The sequence below is a fragment of the Pantherophis guttatus genome, chromosome 10 (assembly GCF_059756535.1).
Source record: "Pantherophis guttatus breed Tessera chromosome 10, ASM5975653v1, whole genome shotgun sequence".
NCBI classification, from domain to species: domain Eukaryota; kingdom Metazoa; phylum Chordata; class Lepidosauria; order Squamata; family Colubridae; genus Pantherophis; species Pantherophis guttatus.
In genome coordinates this window covers 7,345,207-7,363,713 of record NC_142072.1, presented here as the reverse complement: position 1 = coordinate 7,363,713, position 18,507 = coordinate 7,345,207, and the positions used below count along the sequence as shown (strand labels likewise).

Sequence of the window (18,507 nt, the reverse complement as noted above, 5' to 3'; positions counted from 1 at the left end):
GCCCTGCCTATTTTCTATCAGACATTTGATCAAGGCAAATGCCTTTACTTACTTACTTACTTTATTTGATTTATATACCGCCCTACTCCCGAAGGACTCGGGGCGGTGAACCGCCAAACAGTAAAAATACATAGATACAAAATTTAAAAACAAAGTAAAATCGAATTAAACAATTTGGCCTAGACAAATTAAAACACCCCAATCATTTAAAAACCGATTAAAATTTGCATAATTAAAAAGAGGGAAAAGATTAGGCCAGGCCTGCCTGGTGGAATAAAAGGTCTTAAGAGCGCGTTGGAAGGTGCGCAGATCCGGGATCCTCCGTATCTCTGGGGGGGAGCTTGTTACAGATAGTAGGTGCCCCCACAGAGAAGGCTCTCCCCCTGGGGGCTGCCAGTCAACATTGTTTGGCCGACGGCACCCGGAGGAGCCCCTCTCTATGAGAGTGTACTGGCCGGTGGAAAGCCGGTGCCTGCCTCCAGCAGGTTCTGGAGAACCGGTAGCAGAAATTTTGAGTAGTTCAGAGAACCAGCAAATACCACCTCTGGCTGGCCCCAGAGTGGGGTGGGAATGGAGATTTTGCAATATCCTTCCCCCAGGAGTGGGGGGGGGAATGGGGATTTTGCAGTATCCTTCCCCTGCCATGCCCACTAAGCCATGCCATGTCCACAAAGCCACGCCCACAGAACCGGTAGTAAAAAAAAAATTGGATTTCACCCACTGCTTTCATTCCTAGCCCACAATTGTTTTGCCTTCAGTCTGGAGGCTGGCTGGTTCTCCCAGGATTTAATCAGGGGCGCATGGAACACAAGGCTGAAATTCTGACAGGGGAACTTCCAAAAATGAAGGGAACAAGAGCAGACAACTTGGGTTTTTATGCCTGGGGCTGGCCGTTTTAACTTGTCTGGTTTCAGCTATGTCATCTGCCTTCCACATTTATAACTGACTTCTGACCCAGTTGCAGTGCAGTGACAGATCGGAGTCATGTGCATTATGTCATCATGTTATCCAAGTGCAATAGGCACCTCGCAGCCACTGAATCACACAATACACTCAAAACCAGAAAACACAATTGCCCTACTGTACTCGTAACAAATTGGGCATGTTTAACTGGAATTTCACAACCTACAGAAACACCAGGACCACATGTGAAATTCCAGTTAAACATGCCTATACACAGAAAACATTCTCAACTAATAGCACTGTCAGCATTCTGATGCTGCCATAAAAAGACGAGGCTTGACTTTTCACCTACTTATTTTCTCTGTAGATAATATCTCCTAGGAGATGGGATGGGAGGGGGGAACATTCCTGTGAGGTGAGGTCAGAAGCTGGGGAGACTGACTTGGAAGATGGCCAATGAGAAGATGAGAATTGGGGAACGGAAAGGGAAGGGTTTGGGGGTCAGAGGGTTAGTATCGGCTACGACGAAGTCGGGGCCAGATCTGTCGTACTCAATAAATGGAATATTTCAGCAAAGATTAATTGTTTGGGAGTGCAATTTATTTGAGATGACATCGAAACCTGACAAGCACCTGCTAGAAATTGAATTCACGGTTTGTTGAATTTAGTACATTTGTGGCTCTGTAAGGATTCTAAGCTGATCTCTCTTTTGACGCTGCCATTCTTTCTACACCAACCAAATTACAGGTAGTCCTGGATGGTAGTGGGGAATGGAAGGATTTATACTCCTTGACCCCACCATTCCAGTCAGAGCTGAAGAAGCTTCTTGGATGAGAAGCGAAACGTCTTCCAAGAAAAACCAGAAAGTCCAGTTGCCTCTTGCAAAAAGCACCTTTGGGACTGGCTCCTAAATCTTTGCCCATTCAGAGTTTGTTATCCGAGAGCTACCTAGGAGTTGTGAGTAATAAAGGAAGGCAACCCTGCTCGAAGCTTTCCTTAGCAGTTAATAGTCCCATGCAGCACGTACTTAGTAGCATGCAGGAATGGCTGATGTGACTGCAAAATGGCTGAGGAGTTGTCTTTTTGGAACATGATCTACAGACACAACGCACTGAACCGCAAGCTACGCAGCCTCAAATGAGCGTTTGGTACAAACGCAGCTTCGGGACCCAGAGACTCCCTCCAAGGGCTTCATGGTTTGAAAGATCACGAGCAGCCGTTGAGTTTCCCCCAAGGTGGTAACCTCAGTTCTGTTCATCGTATTAGCCCAATTAAGTCAGCCGCAACTTTTCTGGTTCACACATTGCGTTTTGCCATCAATCCTAGAAGCGGCTTTTGCAGATTGTGCAGAAACAGGAGCAAGGAAAAGACATGATGGCTTAGAGCCATGTTTGAACTCGTATCGCATCCGATGAAACCTCCATAGTCAGAAGCAAGCAGGGTGATATTTCTTGCGGGAAATAAGACGAGAGCATCCTGCAAGAGTTTGCTCTCTGTGTCACCCCTGGCAAGCAAGGCAGACTTGAAGGGATGAACAAAGAAATGCAAACAGGCTGATTTAGCATGAATTACTACCATGGCCAACATACTCCAGGCGATGGACAAAAGCCACATCAAGAGATGAGAACTCTGCATTTTGGGCACCACACCGGTAATCCCGGACTTTCAACCACAACTGAACCCAAAATTTCTGTTGCTAAGTGAGACATGTGTTGATGGAGTTTTGCCCTATTTTACAACCTTTCTTGCCAACAGTTGCTAAGGGAATCACCACAGTTGTTAAGTTAGTCACATGTTAAATGAATCTCGCTCCCCCCAATTGCTTGTCAGAAGCTTGCAAAAGGCGATCCCATGACCCCGGAGCACTGCAACAATCATAAACCGTTGCCAAGCAACTGAATTTTAATGTACATGATGCTGCTGCAATGGTCATAAGTGTGAAAAACTGTCATAAGTCACTTTTTTCAATAGAATAGAATAGAATAGAATAGAATAGAATAGAATAGAATAGAATAGAATAGAATAGAATAGAATAATATTAAGAATACAGAATAGAATAGAATTAAGAATACAGAATAGAATAGCATAGAATAGAATAGAATAGAATTAAGAATACAGAATAGAATAGAATAGTATTAAGAATACAGAATAGAATAGAATAGAATAGAATAGTATTAAGAATATAGAATAGAATAGAATAGAATAGTATTAAGAATACAGAATAGAATAGAATAGAATTAAGAATACAGAATAGAATAGAATAGAATTAAGAATACAGAATAGAATAGAATAGTATTAAGAATACAGAATAGAATAGAATAGAATAGAATAATATTAAGAATACAGAATAGAATAGAATTAAGAATACAGAATAGAATAGAATAGAATAGAATTAAGAATACAGAATAGAATAGAATAGTATTAAGAATACAGAATAGAATAGAATAGAATAGAATAGTATTAAGAATATAGAATAGAATAGAATAGTATTAAGAATACAGAATAGAATAGAATAGAATTAAGAATACAGAATAGAATAGAATAGAATAGTATTAAGAATACAGAATAGAATAGAATAGAATAGAATAGAATAGAATAGAATAGAATAGAATAGAATAGAATAGAAAAGAAAAGAAAAGAATAGAATTAAGAATACAGAATAATGCAGGAGGGGCAGGGGGGGCAGAACCGGTTCGGTGACGTCATATCGTCACCGCTACCGGCTCAGCGGAACCGGGCCAAACTGGGAGGAACCCACCACTGACTAGAACCTTGGAAGCATGCCTTATTTGTAGCAGCATTAGCTGTCTGGAATGAGGTCCCCCCGAGATCCGGATGTCCCCCAGGGGTGGGTTCTACTTACCTTTACTTCTGGTTCGCAACTGGGCCGTGCACACATGCGCAGAAGCTTCCTGATGACTTCGGGGTCGGTGGGTGGAACCTCCCGCCGGTTTTACTACCGTTTCTATAGAACCGGTCTGAACTGGAAGTAACCCACCATTGATTCTTCCCCATTTAAGCACGTTAAATCAGTTTTGTGAATTCTTTGAATCTGGCAATCCTTCCCTATTTGATCAGCATTCCCAAGGCAGAACACGGACAGCAATCCATAAGACTCCCTCCATGCCTGGATTATTAAATAAGATTCCATTCCTCAAAATAATAAAAGAACCCTATAGTCCGGCTTTAGTGCTAATTAACTTTGGCCTTTGGGATTGTTACTTAATTGAAGTCATCTGAACTTGTTGCAATGCCTGTTTAAATCAGTGATCTGTTGATGAAAAAGATACACAAAAGGGGCAAGAGATAATAGCAACAGCATTTAGACTTCTATACCGCTTCACCAGTGGTGGGTTTCAAAATTTTTTACTACGGTTCTGTGGGTGTGGCTTAGTGGGCATGGCATGGCTTGGTAGGCGTGGCTTGGTGAGCATGGCTTGGTGAGCATGGCAGCGGAAAGGATACTGCAAAATCTCCATTCCCTCCCCAATCCAGGGGAAGGTTACTGCAAAATCCCCATTAACTCCCGATCAGCTGGGACTCAGGAGGCAGAGAATAGATGGGGTGGGGCCAGCCAGAATTTTTACTACCAGTTCTCCGAACTACTCAAAATTTCCGCTACCGGTTCTCCAGAACTGGTCAGAACCTGCTGAAACCCACCTCTGCGCTTCACAGTGCTTTTACAGCCCTCTCTAAGCGGTTTACAGAGTCAGCCTCTTGCCCCCAACAATCTGGGTCCTCGTTTTACCCACCCCGGAAGGATGGAAGGCTGAGTCAATCTTGAGCTTGGTGAGATTCAAACTGCCAAATTGTAGGCAGCTGGCAGTCAGCAAAAGTAGCCCGCAATACTGCATTCTAATCACTGTACAACCACAGTAGACTAGAGTAGAGTAGAGTAGAGTAGAGTAGAGTAGAGTAGAGTAGAGTAGAGTAGAGTAGAATAGAATAGAATAGAATAGAATAGAAAATAGAGTAGAGTAGAGTAGAGTAGAGTAGAGTAGAGTAGAATAGAATAGAATAGAATAGAATAGAATAGAATAGAATAGAATAGAATAGAATAGAATCTCTGGAAGGGACCTTGGAGGTCTTCTAGTCCAACCCCCTGCTCAAGCAGGAGAACCTATGACGAAAAAGGCGAGGCATAAACCTCCTTCCTATATTTGCGAGATGCAAAGTGAATGACAGCAGCTCCCGTGGAGGAGGTCAAGAAAGTCAAGATGGTGACCATCTTGACCTTTGACCTCCCTTCTCCTGCCCTCTAACCACACCTCTAATAGCCATCTCACTAACACTAACAGAGTTTCAACAGCGTATTAAAAACGACTACAGGCAACCCTCAAACTTATGACCACCATTTTCACTGCTAAATAAGGCAATTGTTCAGTGAGGCACGCCCGAATTTACAACCTGTTACATTAAGCGAAAAACACTGCACTCAATAAGTGAATCATGTGCTCATTAAGCGGATCTGGCTTCCCCCATTGAAGCCCACGCTTGTCGGAAGCCAGCAGAAAAGGTTGCAAATGATGATCAAATGATCCCGGGATGCTGCAATTGTCATAAGTACATGTCAGTTGCCAAGTGTCCAAATTTGGATCATGTGACGATCAGTGGTGGGTTCCTCCTGGTTCTGCCCGGTTCCGCCGAGTCAGTAGCGGTGACGATAGGACATCACCGAAGCGGTTCTGCCTCCCCTGCCCCCCCTCGCCTCCCACCCACCCACCCCCTGCGTTATTCTTACCCTTTATTTGGCCCCACCCCCAATCTATTGCTGCCTCCTGAGTCCCAGCTGATGGCTAGAGGGAAAAAGACTGTTTAAAATCTTGCCGCCGGGCTTCAAAGGGCCGCCCTACAGCTGATCAGTGGTAAAAGAAAACAAATGAGTAGACCGGTGCCTGCAAAAATAAATGGGTAGACCAGTGCCTGCAAAAATACATAAGTAGATCAGTGCCTGCAAAAATACATGAGTAGATCAGTGCCTGCAAAAATACATGAGTAGATCAGTGCCTGCAAAAATAAATGGGTAGATCGGTACAGCTCTGCAAACAGTTAAAAGCCTGGTAGACCAGTACCTCTGCTAAATCCTAAATAATTGTCACATGACCATCAAGCCACGCCCACAAAAGTCACGCCCACAGAACCGGTAGTAAAAAAAATTAGAACCAACCCCCGGTGACGATGCTGCAAAAGAGCAGGAACTGGTTACTTTTTTCGGTGCCATTGGAACTTCAAACAGTCACTAAATGAATGGTTGTAAGTTAAGAACTACCTATATTTCATGGTGGCATTCATGCTGATGAATTGCTGAGAGCCGACTCCTACTTGATGACACATCATCAATCAATCAATCAATCAATCACCTTCATGGACTCTAATCCCTTCATTGACTGCACGATCTTGAATACATGCGTAGTAGCATGGATGAGGCAGGTTAAACCAGGGTAGAAGGTACAAACAAAGATCATTATTTTCTTGGATGGGAACCATTCACAAAATACTAGTTCATACTATGTTGGAGGACATCCTTCAAAAATATATATTAAACCTCCCACAAGACCTTTTTCTCTGTGACAAGATTTATCTTCCAGAAGTCGTCTCAGGAAAGTGATTTTCCCCCTATTTGAAATGGAAGATTCAGAAGGTGGAATTTGATCCCAGCAGTCAGAACTGAATCAAATTTAAGTCTTGGAGGAGGGGGCCGTATGTAAATTTAACAGCCAACATTCCCAGGACCCTCCTGTGTTATCTCTGATCTTCCTTTGTTCACTGGGAAAGTCTGAAAAGAGTTTCTAAACACTTTTGGCCAAAGGGGCTTGGAATTGTTCCCTCAAACTTCACACGATAAAAGGCCAAAAGGTCAAGAAATGGGATCAAAGCGTATATTTGTGTCCCGTCCACAGAAACAGCATCCATTCATTAGGCAGGACGTATGACCAATGAGGAAAACTTGCTCAAACTTGACCTTTTTTAAAAAAAAAAAAACCTGAAGTCTTTGAATAGAGCTTTTTAATTCATCCTCGGGTTTTGGATTCTCAAGCACAGCAGCATTTCATTGTATTAATTTTATGGATTTTCTTTTCTTCTTCTTCTTTTTTTTTATGCCTACAAATCAATCTTGTCATCTAGTGGCTGCATGGACAAGTCCCGGCAATTTTCTTGGCAAGAGTTTTGGAAGGAGGTTGCCATTGTCTCCTTCCTGGAGGTGAGAGAAAGTGACTGGCCCAAGGTCATCCAGCTGGCTTTGCGCCTAAAGCAGGACTAAAACTCACAGTCTCCTGATTTCTAGCCTTTAACCACCAGAGTCTGGGTGGTGGGTTGCCCCCCCGGTTCGAACCAGTTCGCAAGAACCAGAAGTAAAACTGGCAGGAGGCCCCGCCCACTGTCCCGGATGTCATCATCGGCGATCTGCGCATGCACAGAAGCAAGGCATGTGAGCGAGCAAAGTTCCCGTTGTGAACCGGTAGTAAAGGTAAGTAGAACTCACCCCTGCACTAGACCCAATACAGGGGGAGTGGGGAGGGAGGGAGGGAGAAAGAGAAAGAGGAGAGAAAGAAAGAAAGAGAGAAAGAGAGGGGGGAGAGAGAGGGGGGGAGAGAGAGAGACAGAGGCAGAGACAAAGAGACAGAGAGAGAGAGGGAGGAAGAGAAAGAGAGAAGAGAGAGAGACAGAGAGGGAGGGAGGAGAGAGCGAGACAGAGACAGAGAGAGAGGGAGAGAAAGAGAGAAGAGAGAGAGGGAGGGAGAGAGAGAGAGACAGAGACAGAGAGACAGAGACAGAGAGAGAGGGAGAGAAAGAGAGAAGAGAGAGAGGGAGGGAGAGAGAGAGAGACAGAGACAGAGAGACAGAGACAGAGAGAGGGAGAAAAAGAGAGAAGAGAGAGAGGGAGGGAGGAGAGACAGAGACAGAGAGACAGAGACAGAGAGAGAGGGAGAGAAAGAGAGAAGAGAGAGAGGGAGGGAGGGAGGAGAGAGAGAGTCAGAGACAGAGAGACAGAGACAGAGACAGAGAGACAGAGACAGAGAGAGAGGGAGAGAAAGAGAGAAGAGAGAGAGGCAGAAAAAAAATAGCACAGGCTTTGTAATTAAATTAGCCCACAACCTGGGATCTCTCTAAGAAAGTGCTGTTGATCGGTATCATCACAAATCTGTACTAGGCAATCTGATTAATTGCAAAGAGTCACATTTGTTCCACTTGGCGATCTAAATTGTGCTGATCAGCTTATCTGGTTATTTTCATCGTGGATTTCTGTAGCTTGCAATGTCCTAAGGCCCTAAACTGAATGATGGGAATGAATTGAATCAACCCAGGTTGGACTCTCCCAACTCCTCACCAGCTTAAACAAGAACACATTTGCAATGTGTAATTTATTCCACTTCAATAAATAAAGCAATGAGACATCTCTCTCTCTCCTCCACCTTCTGCGATACGGACGTCCTGCTCAGCTTTGCTATTCATTTCCCACTGCTCAAACAAATATTGGTTGGTGAGATTAGTGCACTGCAGAAAAATTCTCTTGACCCTTTTTTCTTTCCCCCAAGCAGTTCTCATTTAGTAGCATGAAGACAATTGGCTACCAAAATTTATTTGCAAGGAAAACAGAATGTTGTTGCAATCTCATGAGTTGGATGTTCTAGTATTTATTCAGCTCTCTTATATATATATATATAGTATGTCTTAATTAATTACAAGATGTTTCACTTAGCTACCAGGTGAATATCCCCAACTGGTTCTAACTATTTATTTTAATTTTTCCAATCTCATGCCCTTCAGAAATGCTGGGAGCAGAACTTCCAGATTCTCAGCCACGATGACTGAGAATTCTGGGAGCTGGGAGTTCTAGTGTAGCCAAAAGGCATCAAGTCGAGGAATTCGTTTAAGGAACAAGACAATTTTGCAGAAATTTTCATGTGTGGAAGATGAGATTCTTATACTTATTTAGAGTGATGAAGTGAACAATATATATCTATCTATATATCTATATCTATATCTATATCTACATCGATCTATCGATCTATTTCCTCTCTCCTTTGTCCTCTTTTGCTCTTTTTCCTCTCTCTGTGTTTTTCCTCTCTCTCTCTTTCCTCTCTCTCTCTCTCTCCCCCCCTCCCTCCCTTCAACTTACAATCACAACAGGAGCCAGAATTTCCATTGCTCTGCAATGAGTCATGCCCGGTTTTATAACTTTTTTTTTCTTGCCACCATGGTTGTTAAATGAACCACCACAGTCGTTACTTGAAACATGTGATCGTTAAGCAAATTTGGCTTCCCACCATTGACTTTGCTTCTCGGAAGCCAGCTGGGAAGGTCACCAATTGCGACTCACACGCCCCCAGGACATCTCAACCATTGTTAAATTCATGCCGATTGCCAAGTGCCCATCTGGTGTACCTGACAATAACAGAGGATGGCACTCAGCTTCAGGTCCTATTTACTTCCCCAAAACATCTGTCCAGCCTCAATTAGGAAACTAAATGCTGGGCAATGTACCTTCTGCTTTCTCCAGAGAGATTAAGAAATATCCTCATGACCTAAACTACTTGAAAAAGATCTTCTTCCTCTCCGGTGTGTTGTTGTTGTCTCTAGTCAGGACAGTGTAGCCTTGGAGTAAAAGTGAAGTCTTCTCAAGGAACCTGTTTTGGAGGCCCTGCTACTTTGCTCCTCTGATTAAGGGATCCCTAATCTGCCAACCTAGCAATTCGAAAGCAGGTAAAAAATGCAAGTAGAAAAATAGGGACCATCTTTGGTGGGAAGGGAGCAGCGTTCCGTGTGCCTTTGGCGTTGAGTCATGCCGGCCACATGACCACAGAGATGTCTTTGGACAGCACTGGCTCTTCGGCTTTGAAACGGAGATGAGCACCGCCCCCTAGAGTCGGGAACAACTAGCACATATGTGCGAGGGGAACCTTTACCTTTTAATCTGCACATCTGACTCAGATCCTGTCACAATATCGATCTGAATTGGTTTCAAGTGTTTCTGTGTTTTTGTTTTGTTTTTTACTTTAATTTTTATGCCTCCCTTCTCCGGAGACTCAGGGCGGCTTACAATGCGTTAAGCAATATCCTTCATACTTTTGTATATTTATACAAAGTCAGCTTATTGCCCCCACAATCTGGGTCCTCATTTCACCTACCTTTGAAAGGATGGAAGGCTGAGTCAACCTTGAGCCTGGTGAGATTTGAACTTGCAGTAATTGCAAGCAGCAGATGTTAATAACAGTGCTTTAGTCCACTGTACTACAGGCTCTTCCAGTTTTGTGCGGTGGGTGGTATAGAACTGGCTATTCCCTCCTTGACCAACTCAGGGTTGAAAACTCAGGCTTAGATAGCCTGCTGGCCATTTTGTAAGTAGCCTGTCCACAATCACACACTTGCCTGTTCTGTGGAACCGCATATTTTGAATGGCTTTCTTTATTCTAACAGTAGCAGTAGCACTTATATACCGCTTCGTAGTGTTTTTACATTCCTCTCTAAGTGGTTTATAGAGTCAGCCTCTTGCCCCGCAACAATCTGGGTCCTCATTTTACCCACCTTGGAAGGATGGAAGGCTGAGTCAACCTTGAGCTGGTCAGGATCGAACTGCTGGCTGTGGGCAGAGTTTGCCGGTAATATTGCATTCTAAGCACTGCGGCATCAGGAAGGAAAAGGAGAAAGGGAATAAGACAGGAAGGAAGGAAGGAAGGAAGGAAGGAAGGAAGGAAGGAAGGGAGGGAGGGAGGGAGGGTAATAGCACTTAGACTTATATACTGCTTCACAGTGCTTAACAGCCCTCTCTAAGCAGTTTACAGAGTGAGCATCTTGCCCCCCAACAATCTGGGTCCTCATTTTACCCACCTCGGAAGGATGGAAGGCTGAGTCAACCTTGAGCCTGGTGAGATTCGAACTGCCAAACTGCTGGCAGCCAGTGATCAGCAGATGTAGCAATATTGCCAAAGCTTAAAATGTGGATTTTGCATAGATCAGCGTTTCCCAGCATTACGAGCTGGGAATCTCCCTTGGGGAGGTGGAGACAGTTCCAGGGGAGGAGTGAAGATCCTTTCCCTTTCATTGTATTGTTTTTGTTGTTTATTTGTATACATTTTGGACATCAGGGGGTCTCCAAACTTGGCAACTGGTGGATTTCAACTTCCAACTGGCTGAGGAATTCTGGGAGTTGGAAGCTCACACGTCATAAAGTTGCCAAATTTGAAGACTCCCCTGATTTTGGAGTTTGGAGTTTTAGAGAATGTGTATATTTTAAGATTACACTCAAGGGAGAGGGGGTGTCATGCCAAAATGTTTAGGAGCCCCTGGAGTAGGTGAATGTTAGGGTTCAGTTCTTAACATTTGCAGATAGAAGAACGTTGTTACTAGATCTCCCTATTTGTTCCCTCCAACCCTTAAGAAGTCTTCCTAAGTCAGAGGTCTCCAACCTTGGCAACTTTAAGACTTGTGGACTTCAACTCCCACAACTCTGGGAGTTGAAGTCCACAAGTCTTAAAGTTGCCAAGGTTGGAGATCCCTGTCCTAAGTGACAGTAGCATTTCCTGCCCCCAATTTGACCCTTTCCATTCAAGAGGTTGTCAACCTTTTGGAGGTCAGCCAGGTGAAGAAACAAGACAATGCAAAGATGGACAGAAAGCTGCTTAGTTGTTGGAGATTTTAAGAATAGAATTTTGAAAGCCTACCAGCTTTCTCCTGCCTCCTCTCCCAGGTAATCCTCAATTTATGATTCTTAACCGAGCCCAGAATTGTAAGTCATTGAGGTCATTAAGCAGGTCACTGGATCACCTAAAATTATTGACATCTTTTATGGTGGTCATTGAGTTAACCCACTAATCCCAATGAGCATCTTTGTCAGAAACCGTAAGTAAACGCTGGAAACCAGGAATAAAAATATCAAAACAACCCCATGGTGATGTGACTTTAGGATGCTACAAATATACCGTGTTTCCCTGAAAATAAGACCCTGTCTTATATTTTTTTTGAACCCTGAAATAAGCGCTTGGCCTTATTGCCATGCGCTCAAAAGCCCCGATTGGGCTTATTATCAGGGGAGGTCTTATTTTGGGGGAAACAGGGTAGCCGTAAAGTTGACCTGGTTGCTAAATGCCCCAAATGCAATCACATGACCATGTTGTGTGGATGTGTATGTGTGTGTACATCATAACTTTTATGAAAAGTACAAACATTTTCACCCCCCCACCCTCCCTTCCCCTCCCTCCCCCCACCCCCCTCCCTAGACTTCCCAGAACGAGCACAGGGTATAGCATTCACAAACCAAGAACTAAAATGTGCTAACAAATTATTACATTTCATGTTCTCCCTAGGTCCTTAACTCCTTATAACTCAGAAAAAACAAACATAAACTACTTAATATTATTTCATTCATAAGCTATATGAATCTTCTTATTCGGATACTTCGGATACTTCTTCTGTATGTAATCAATCCATTTTGTCCATTCCGATATATCTCTCTCATTTGAATGGTCTTTAAGGTATGATGAAATTTTTGCCATTTCCGCCAAATGCACAACTTTTAATGTCCATTCCTCAATAGTAGGTGGATCTTCCTTCTTCCAGTACTGTGCCAACAGTAACCTGGCAGCCGTTATTAAGTTCAAAACCAGCTTAGTCTCTATTACAGTACAATCCGTAACTATTCCCAACAGAAAAAACTGTGGTGTAAATTTAATTTTTTTCTTCAAAATATTTTGAATAATCCACCATATTTTTATCCAAAAAGCCTTAATCTTTGTGCATGTCCACCATATAACTTTGAAGTCATGTGATAAGTATCTTTTGGGGGGCTCCATTGAACTTCAGACATAAATCAAAAACTACCTGGATATTAAACAAATCTGAGTTACTTTTATCATTCCCATCCTTTTCCTAAAACCAAGTTCCTCCTTATTTTCCCATCGCTGTTCCTACGTTCCTTCTTCAAGGCCCCCTCTGTACAGTAGCCCTCTACTGAAGCCCAAAACTGACCCTCAAGTCTTCCAAGCCCATGCTGACATTATTCTGACCTCTCTCCAAGACACGCAGTGTTTCGATTCTGGCTTTGAATTGAATTGTGCTGGAGAATCATCTGCTGCTCCAGTAGGCAGAACAAGGTTGGTCGTCCCACACTTGGACTTCTCATTACCTTGTCTCAGTCCAATGATGCCAGTCCTCCGCACTCAGCCACAGCACTTCCAGATTTACCAGCTCCCTGCGCTGCCAATCATGCTGAGATCGAAGCTCCCCAGATCCAGCTCTGCCAATAGAACCGCTCAGTGTGATGACACCACTGATGTGGCACCAAGTAAAAAAAAAAAAAAAGGCCTGCTTGGCAATGCCACACAGCCAGCCAATGAGAGCCCTCTCCTCTCCAAAGGAGGTGGGCTTTAGAACACATTCTATCCATATCACGAAGCCCCTCGGACCTTCTCTGGACCTTCTCTGGCTTGACAAGGAACTATTGGAGGAAGCCTTCTAGGTTTCTTTGGCCTGAACTTTCCAGAACAGAGTCTGATGCAGCAGGAGCAAACATCCCAGTGGCCTCTTAAAGGCAAGCAACACTACCATCAGATGGATCTGACAGCTGGTGGCATAAGAGCCAGCCAAGGAAAGCAGATGCCAAGAGGAATTTTGCTCATCTTCAAGGTTCCACAAGACTCTTGCTCGTACATGCTAAGAATGCCAATCAACCATCTGCAAGGGTGATCAAACTGAGCAATGCTAAAAACAGAACTTCAGCATCAACAGAGGCCCAGGCAAAGCTGAGCAATCATCAAAAGGATGCTCAGGAAAAACATTACCAACATCAACACTTGCTGCCATGCCACTTGTAAATCTGGAAAAAGAGAGTTCTGTTTTCTCCCCCCTCTTTTTTTTTTTTTTTCCCAGGACCAGATCTCAGATGCTCGGAATTAAATCGCTTGGCAGTTGCCTCCAGAAAGCAGAAATGAATCATCCAGAATTACTCCTTCAAATCCCTTACTACAGGGTATTATTATTGCAGAAGACTAAAATTACCAGTTGGTGAATGGGGGTTTAGGAAATGATTAGGGAGATTCAAGAAAAGGCAGATCGGTTCGAAGCCGCTGGGCTTTATAACCCCCGTAGAACCTCTCCATTCAGGGATGCTCTATCTTCAAATGACAAATGGCAGGGGAAAAAAAACAGACAGCAAGAATGTCTCGCTACGATTGTTTGGTGGTAGGAAAAAAAAATAGACCTTTGGTCAGATCCAGCAGATTTCTTTTTGCTGTTGTGAAATTAGGAAAGCCACTCCTGGCATTTAAAAAAACAACAACACCTGATCTTAGAATTGGGGAAGTCTTACCTCAGCAAATTCAAGGCACTAATCAGCCTTATCAACGCCAGTAAACTAATCCCAGGAACCTGCACCAATACATGGCACCATTGTGCATGTCAACCCTTGTTGTTGTCATGCCTATGAGGAGAACAAACCTGTCTGCTTCCCAAGGCCTCTTGGGATGCTCGGTTTGAGATTTAACCCTAGGAAATGTGGAGTTGGAAGGAACAGGAGATAAGGAAACCCAGTGGTTGAGAATTCACATAGCAATCTTTTCCTGGCTCCTGAAACAACCCACTTTTCCCGGTTTGTACAACACTCTGTGAGGCACCCGGGTCTGAGTTCACACAATACAGTAACCTACACCGCCCCCCCCCCCAAAAAAAACACCTTCAAACCCATCAAGGTTAAAACCACAGCAGCTTCCAGGTATCCTGCAACTGCGGCTGGGAAGTTTGCAATTGTCTTGGTTAAGTATGTGGTGTGAACACCAGTATACTGATGGCACTACTACTACAGGCCTAACTTCCAGGTAAGCAGGTGTAACACTTCTCCTGGGAGCTTTGCAGACCTCACCTGTCCCTTTGCAACATATAGCTCCCTCCCTCCTGTCTTCCATCTCTCTTTTTTGGGGAGGTCCCAGCCTTGTTTCTCTACATCCTCCAAGCATCAGAAGCCTTAGCTTCCCTTCTTCCAGCGTTTCCTCCCTGCAACTCTTCAGTCCTGAGTCCTGCGCACATTACACAACTGCCTTCTTTCTCTTCCACCCCCCCCCCTTTTTTTTTTTTGCTCTGGATTTTCCCCCAAATAGGCGACTCCATCCAAGCAGGGAGTCTCTAACCAAGACCGTCGCAAAGCGCTCCGCTTCGCTCCCTCTCCTCCTCCTCCCGGCAGCGCGTTTTTCCCCTTCCCCTTTCTCTTCGGGCAGCCCCCACCCCAGCCAGATTCCGGCTTTATCCCTGCCAAAGACCCCTTTTTGCAGGTCTCTGCTCCCAAGCCGGGTCTGATCTCCCCCCTCCCCCGCCTCCCACGGGCAGGCAGGGAGGGGAAAAGCCACATCCGAGCGCCCGAGTGAGGTTCCTTGACAGGCAGGCACGTTGCGCTTTTTCCACGAAAGCTCTCCCTCCCCATGAATATTCATCGGGGAAAGGGTGGGGGGGCACAATTGTGCATTCCTACAGCACGCCTGCAGTTGTTGTGACATCTCCGCCGAGGGAGGGAGGGAGGGAGGGAGGAGGTGGGGGGGGGAAGAGAGAAGGGGAGGGGGGGGTTTCCAAAAGGCATGCAGCCGTGACACCCAACGTGACCACAAATCTGCAGAGCGGGGAGCGAGACCTCAAGGAAAGGCGCAGACCCCCAGAGCGGAGCGGGCCAAGGGAGGGTATATCTTAGGGTACCTCGCCGGGTACCCCGATGCATAGGTACGGTTGCGCTCCCTTGGTGGCACGCAACCCTGTTGTGATTCCCGCCGGCGGCGGCGGCGGCGGCGCGCGCGCATATTCCTTCCCCCCCCCCCACTTTCCTCCCGAACCCCACGCGTGTGTGTGTGCCCAGAGAGACGCATTGGGTATTCCGTCCGCGCACGACTTCGCTCGCTCCCAGGCTCGGCTGGACCCTCTTTCCCCCCCCCCACCCCGCACACACACACGTATATACACAAACACACACACAAACACACAAACACCCGGCCGGGCCCCCTCCCACCTCGGGTCCTCCGACCTCCCGCCCCCCACCCCCATCCCGACCCCCGGCGCCCGATGGGGATGGCGCGGTACCTTGCGAGAGCAAAAGGATGCTCATCTTGAAGAGCAGCGCTGCCAGCAGGACGCGGTTCATCTCTCCGGCTGTGGTCCTGGATGGAGATGAGGGGGAATTCTGCAGCCGCGGCAGGAGGAGCGGCAGAAAAAGAGGGGAAGGGGGGGGAACGGCGGAGGAAGGTACGGGCTGGCTCTCGCATTCAACCCGCCAGCCTTGCTGCATCTCATAAGGGGTGGGGGGAGGAGGAGGAGGAGGAGGAGGAGGAGGAGGAGGAGGAGGAGGAGGAGGAAGAGGGTGGGGGGGGGAGAGAGAAAGAAAGCTTGAAAATTTTGACAGACAGTTGGGCAGAGATGAGGGACGCCCCCCGAGTGGACCAATCGAGAGAGGGGCTGGCTTGGAAAAGGGAGGGGCATGCAAATGAGGCCGAGGGGGGACCACCAATGGGTGGGAGGGATGGAGGGGCTGGTGGGAAGGTCTAGTGGGGGGGGGTGAGGGTCCGCGCTGCTGATTTATGAGGGGCTCTTTGTTACTGCAGCAGGGCTGGGGGCGGGAGAAGGGGCGCCCCCCTCCCTATTGTCCACGCAAAGGGCTGGGGAAACCCAGAGAGATTCCCCTCCCCTCCGCTGCCCTTCCCCGAGACCCCCCTCAAAAACTGCCTCCGGGAGAGAGAGAGAGGAGGGGGGGATCTTCCGTAGGAAAAAAAAAAGAGGGGAGGGGGAAATCTTTGCATGCCTCGCCTCAGTTCCGCCCTCTTTACTTTCCCCAGCCGAGTCGCCTCCAAGGGGGTCTTCCTCCGCCCCCTCCCCAAACGCGGTGGCTCTCTAAGCCCTCGTCAGCGATTCCTCTCTTCCCGGGTCTCTCCGCCATCCCATCCCACCCATCGGCTCTGCGTCCTGCCCAAAAAAAGGGAGCTGGGAGGTGGAGGAGAGCGGGATTGGGCTGCCTTCTCTACTCCGCGCGGAGGTGGAAAGCACTCTGCACATGCTCGGGGCGGGTGGGGTGGGGGGGGACGCCTCTGGATGTCACCGCTGGACCGGAGAAGGGAAGGCAGGAGAGGGAAAGGCAGCTGGGCCACTGGGGAGCCCAAGATAGAGCTGAAAACCAGATATTCTGCTTCCAACATTGCCTATGAAGATTCCCAGTCATCTGAACTTTCTGCAATGATGCAATCCTTCCTAAGCTTGGTCCTATGTGCAAGATATACTCCTACCTTTCTCAGCACCCTGGCCAAAGTTTCCTATAGTGAGTAAAATTCACGGCAGGAACAAATCACAGATTTCAGCTGAAAGAACCAGGTTTGATGCTCTGATCAGGAAGCTGGCGAGGCTTCTGTTTGACCAGCCATATATCAGAATACAGCTGGAAGGGACCTTGGAGATCTTCTAGTCCAACCCCCTGCTCAGGCAGGAGAACCTATACCATTTCAGACAAATTGTCTGTCCAGTCTCTTCTTAAAAACCTCCAGTGATGGAGCACCCACAACTTCGGAAGGCAAGCTGATCCCTACACTATCTTGGTGGCGTTCTGTCCAGAAGCAGTGGTTAGCTTAAACTAGGGGTCAGCAACCTGAGGCTCTGGAGCCGCATGTGGCTCTTTCATCCCTCTGCTGTGGCTCCCTGGCACTCAAAATATGTGTCACAACCACCGGCACATGATTTATTGAGCTTTTCAACCCCTGGTAGGACAACCATGGATAAATCCAAGAAAAGAAAAGTTTCAGAAGAAAACAGAACATTTAATTCAACTACATATGCTAGTTTTGTGGCCACTCAAGAAATAGTTGGGCACAGGAAGGGTTTTGTGGCTCCCGGTGCTTTCTTTTTTGTGGGAAACTGGTCCAAATGGCTCTTTGAGTGTTTAAGGTTGCAGACCCCTGGCTTATTGGATAGGCTACTATCAGTTGGTTTTAGCCAAGCCTGTAACTCAGGTTTTGAAAAACCAGACTAGCTGGATTCTTGTGCCATAAAAGGCTTCCAGCCAACCATAGAATGCTTCAGCAGCTTTCACAAATGTAGTTTGAACAAACCATGTTATCCCAACTGGGGTACAGCAGAAGGTTTAAATGCAGATGCAGCCAAGAGACACCCTCCCTAGGAAGGCAAATATAATCTGTCCTTCACAGATTGTTTTGGAGATCCAGCTTCCAAAAGTTGGTGCTTTTGTTGAATAATCACCCACATCTTCAGTTGCCCCCTCCCCCACCAGAACCTTCCAAAATGCATACCTGGAAGTTCTGAGAGCAGGCGATCTCCCAGAAAATATGGCAACTTTGTCTGCAAAACTGGTGTTACGTAAGTACAGTATAACGTACCTTTTTCGGATTCCTTCACCATTTTATTCCACTATTCCAGAAAATGCATTTTTCAAACCTAATGTTTTTTTCTAGTGAGGCTTTCTGAGTCATAAAAGATCTATCAGAACTTTTGAGGCCACTCAGGATTTACATGAAAAAGGTGAGAAAGTCAGTTCAATACCATGTTTTCCAGTCCTTTCCAGTACCTCCTATTTTCATGGCACAGTTTTTCTTTTATCTATCTAGGGTTTTTTTTGTTTTGTTTTGTTTTTAA

General features: G+C 46.0%; 1 protein-coding gene across 2 annotated transcripts in view; it reads right to left on the bottom strand.

Annotated features, from left to right (window-relative positions):
• IGLON5 (IgLON family member 5) overlaps window positions 1-16,176 on the bottom strand; it is a 112,651-nt gene extending 96,475 nt beyond the window's left edge. Inside the window, exon 1 of one of the 2 annotated variants that reach the window (XM_034423758.3) lies at window positions 15,958-16,176. In XM_034423758.3, the coding sequence (XP_034279649.2) occupies window positions 15,958-16,162 (205 nt within the window). In that variant the 5' untranslated portion in view covers window positions 16,163-16,176. The remainder of the gene's footprint in view (window positions 1-15,957) is intronic. The other variant, XM_034423757.3, reaches the window with a different exon arrangement.
• Window positions 16,177-18,507: the final 2,331 nt, after the last annotated feature.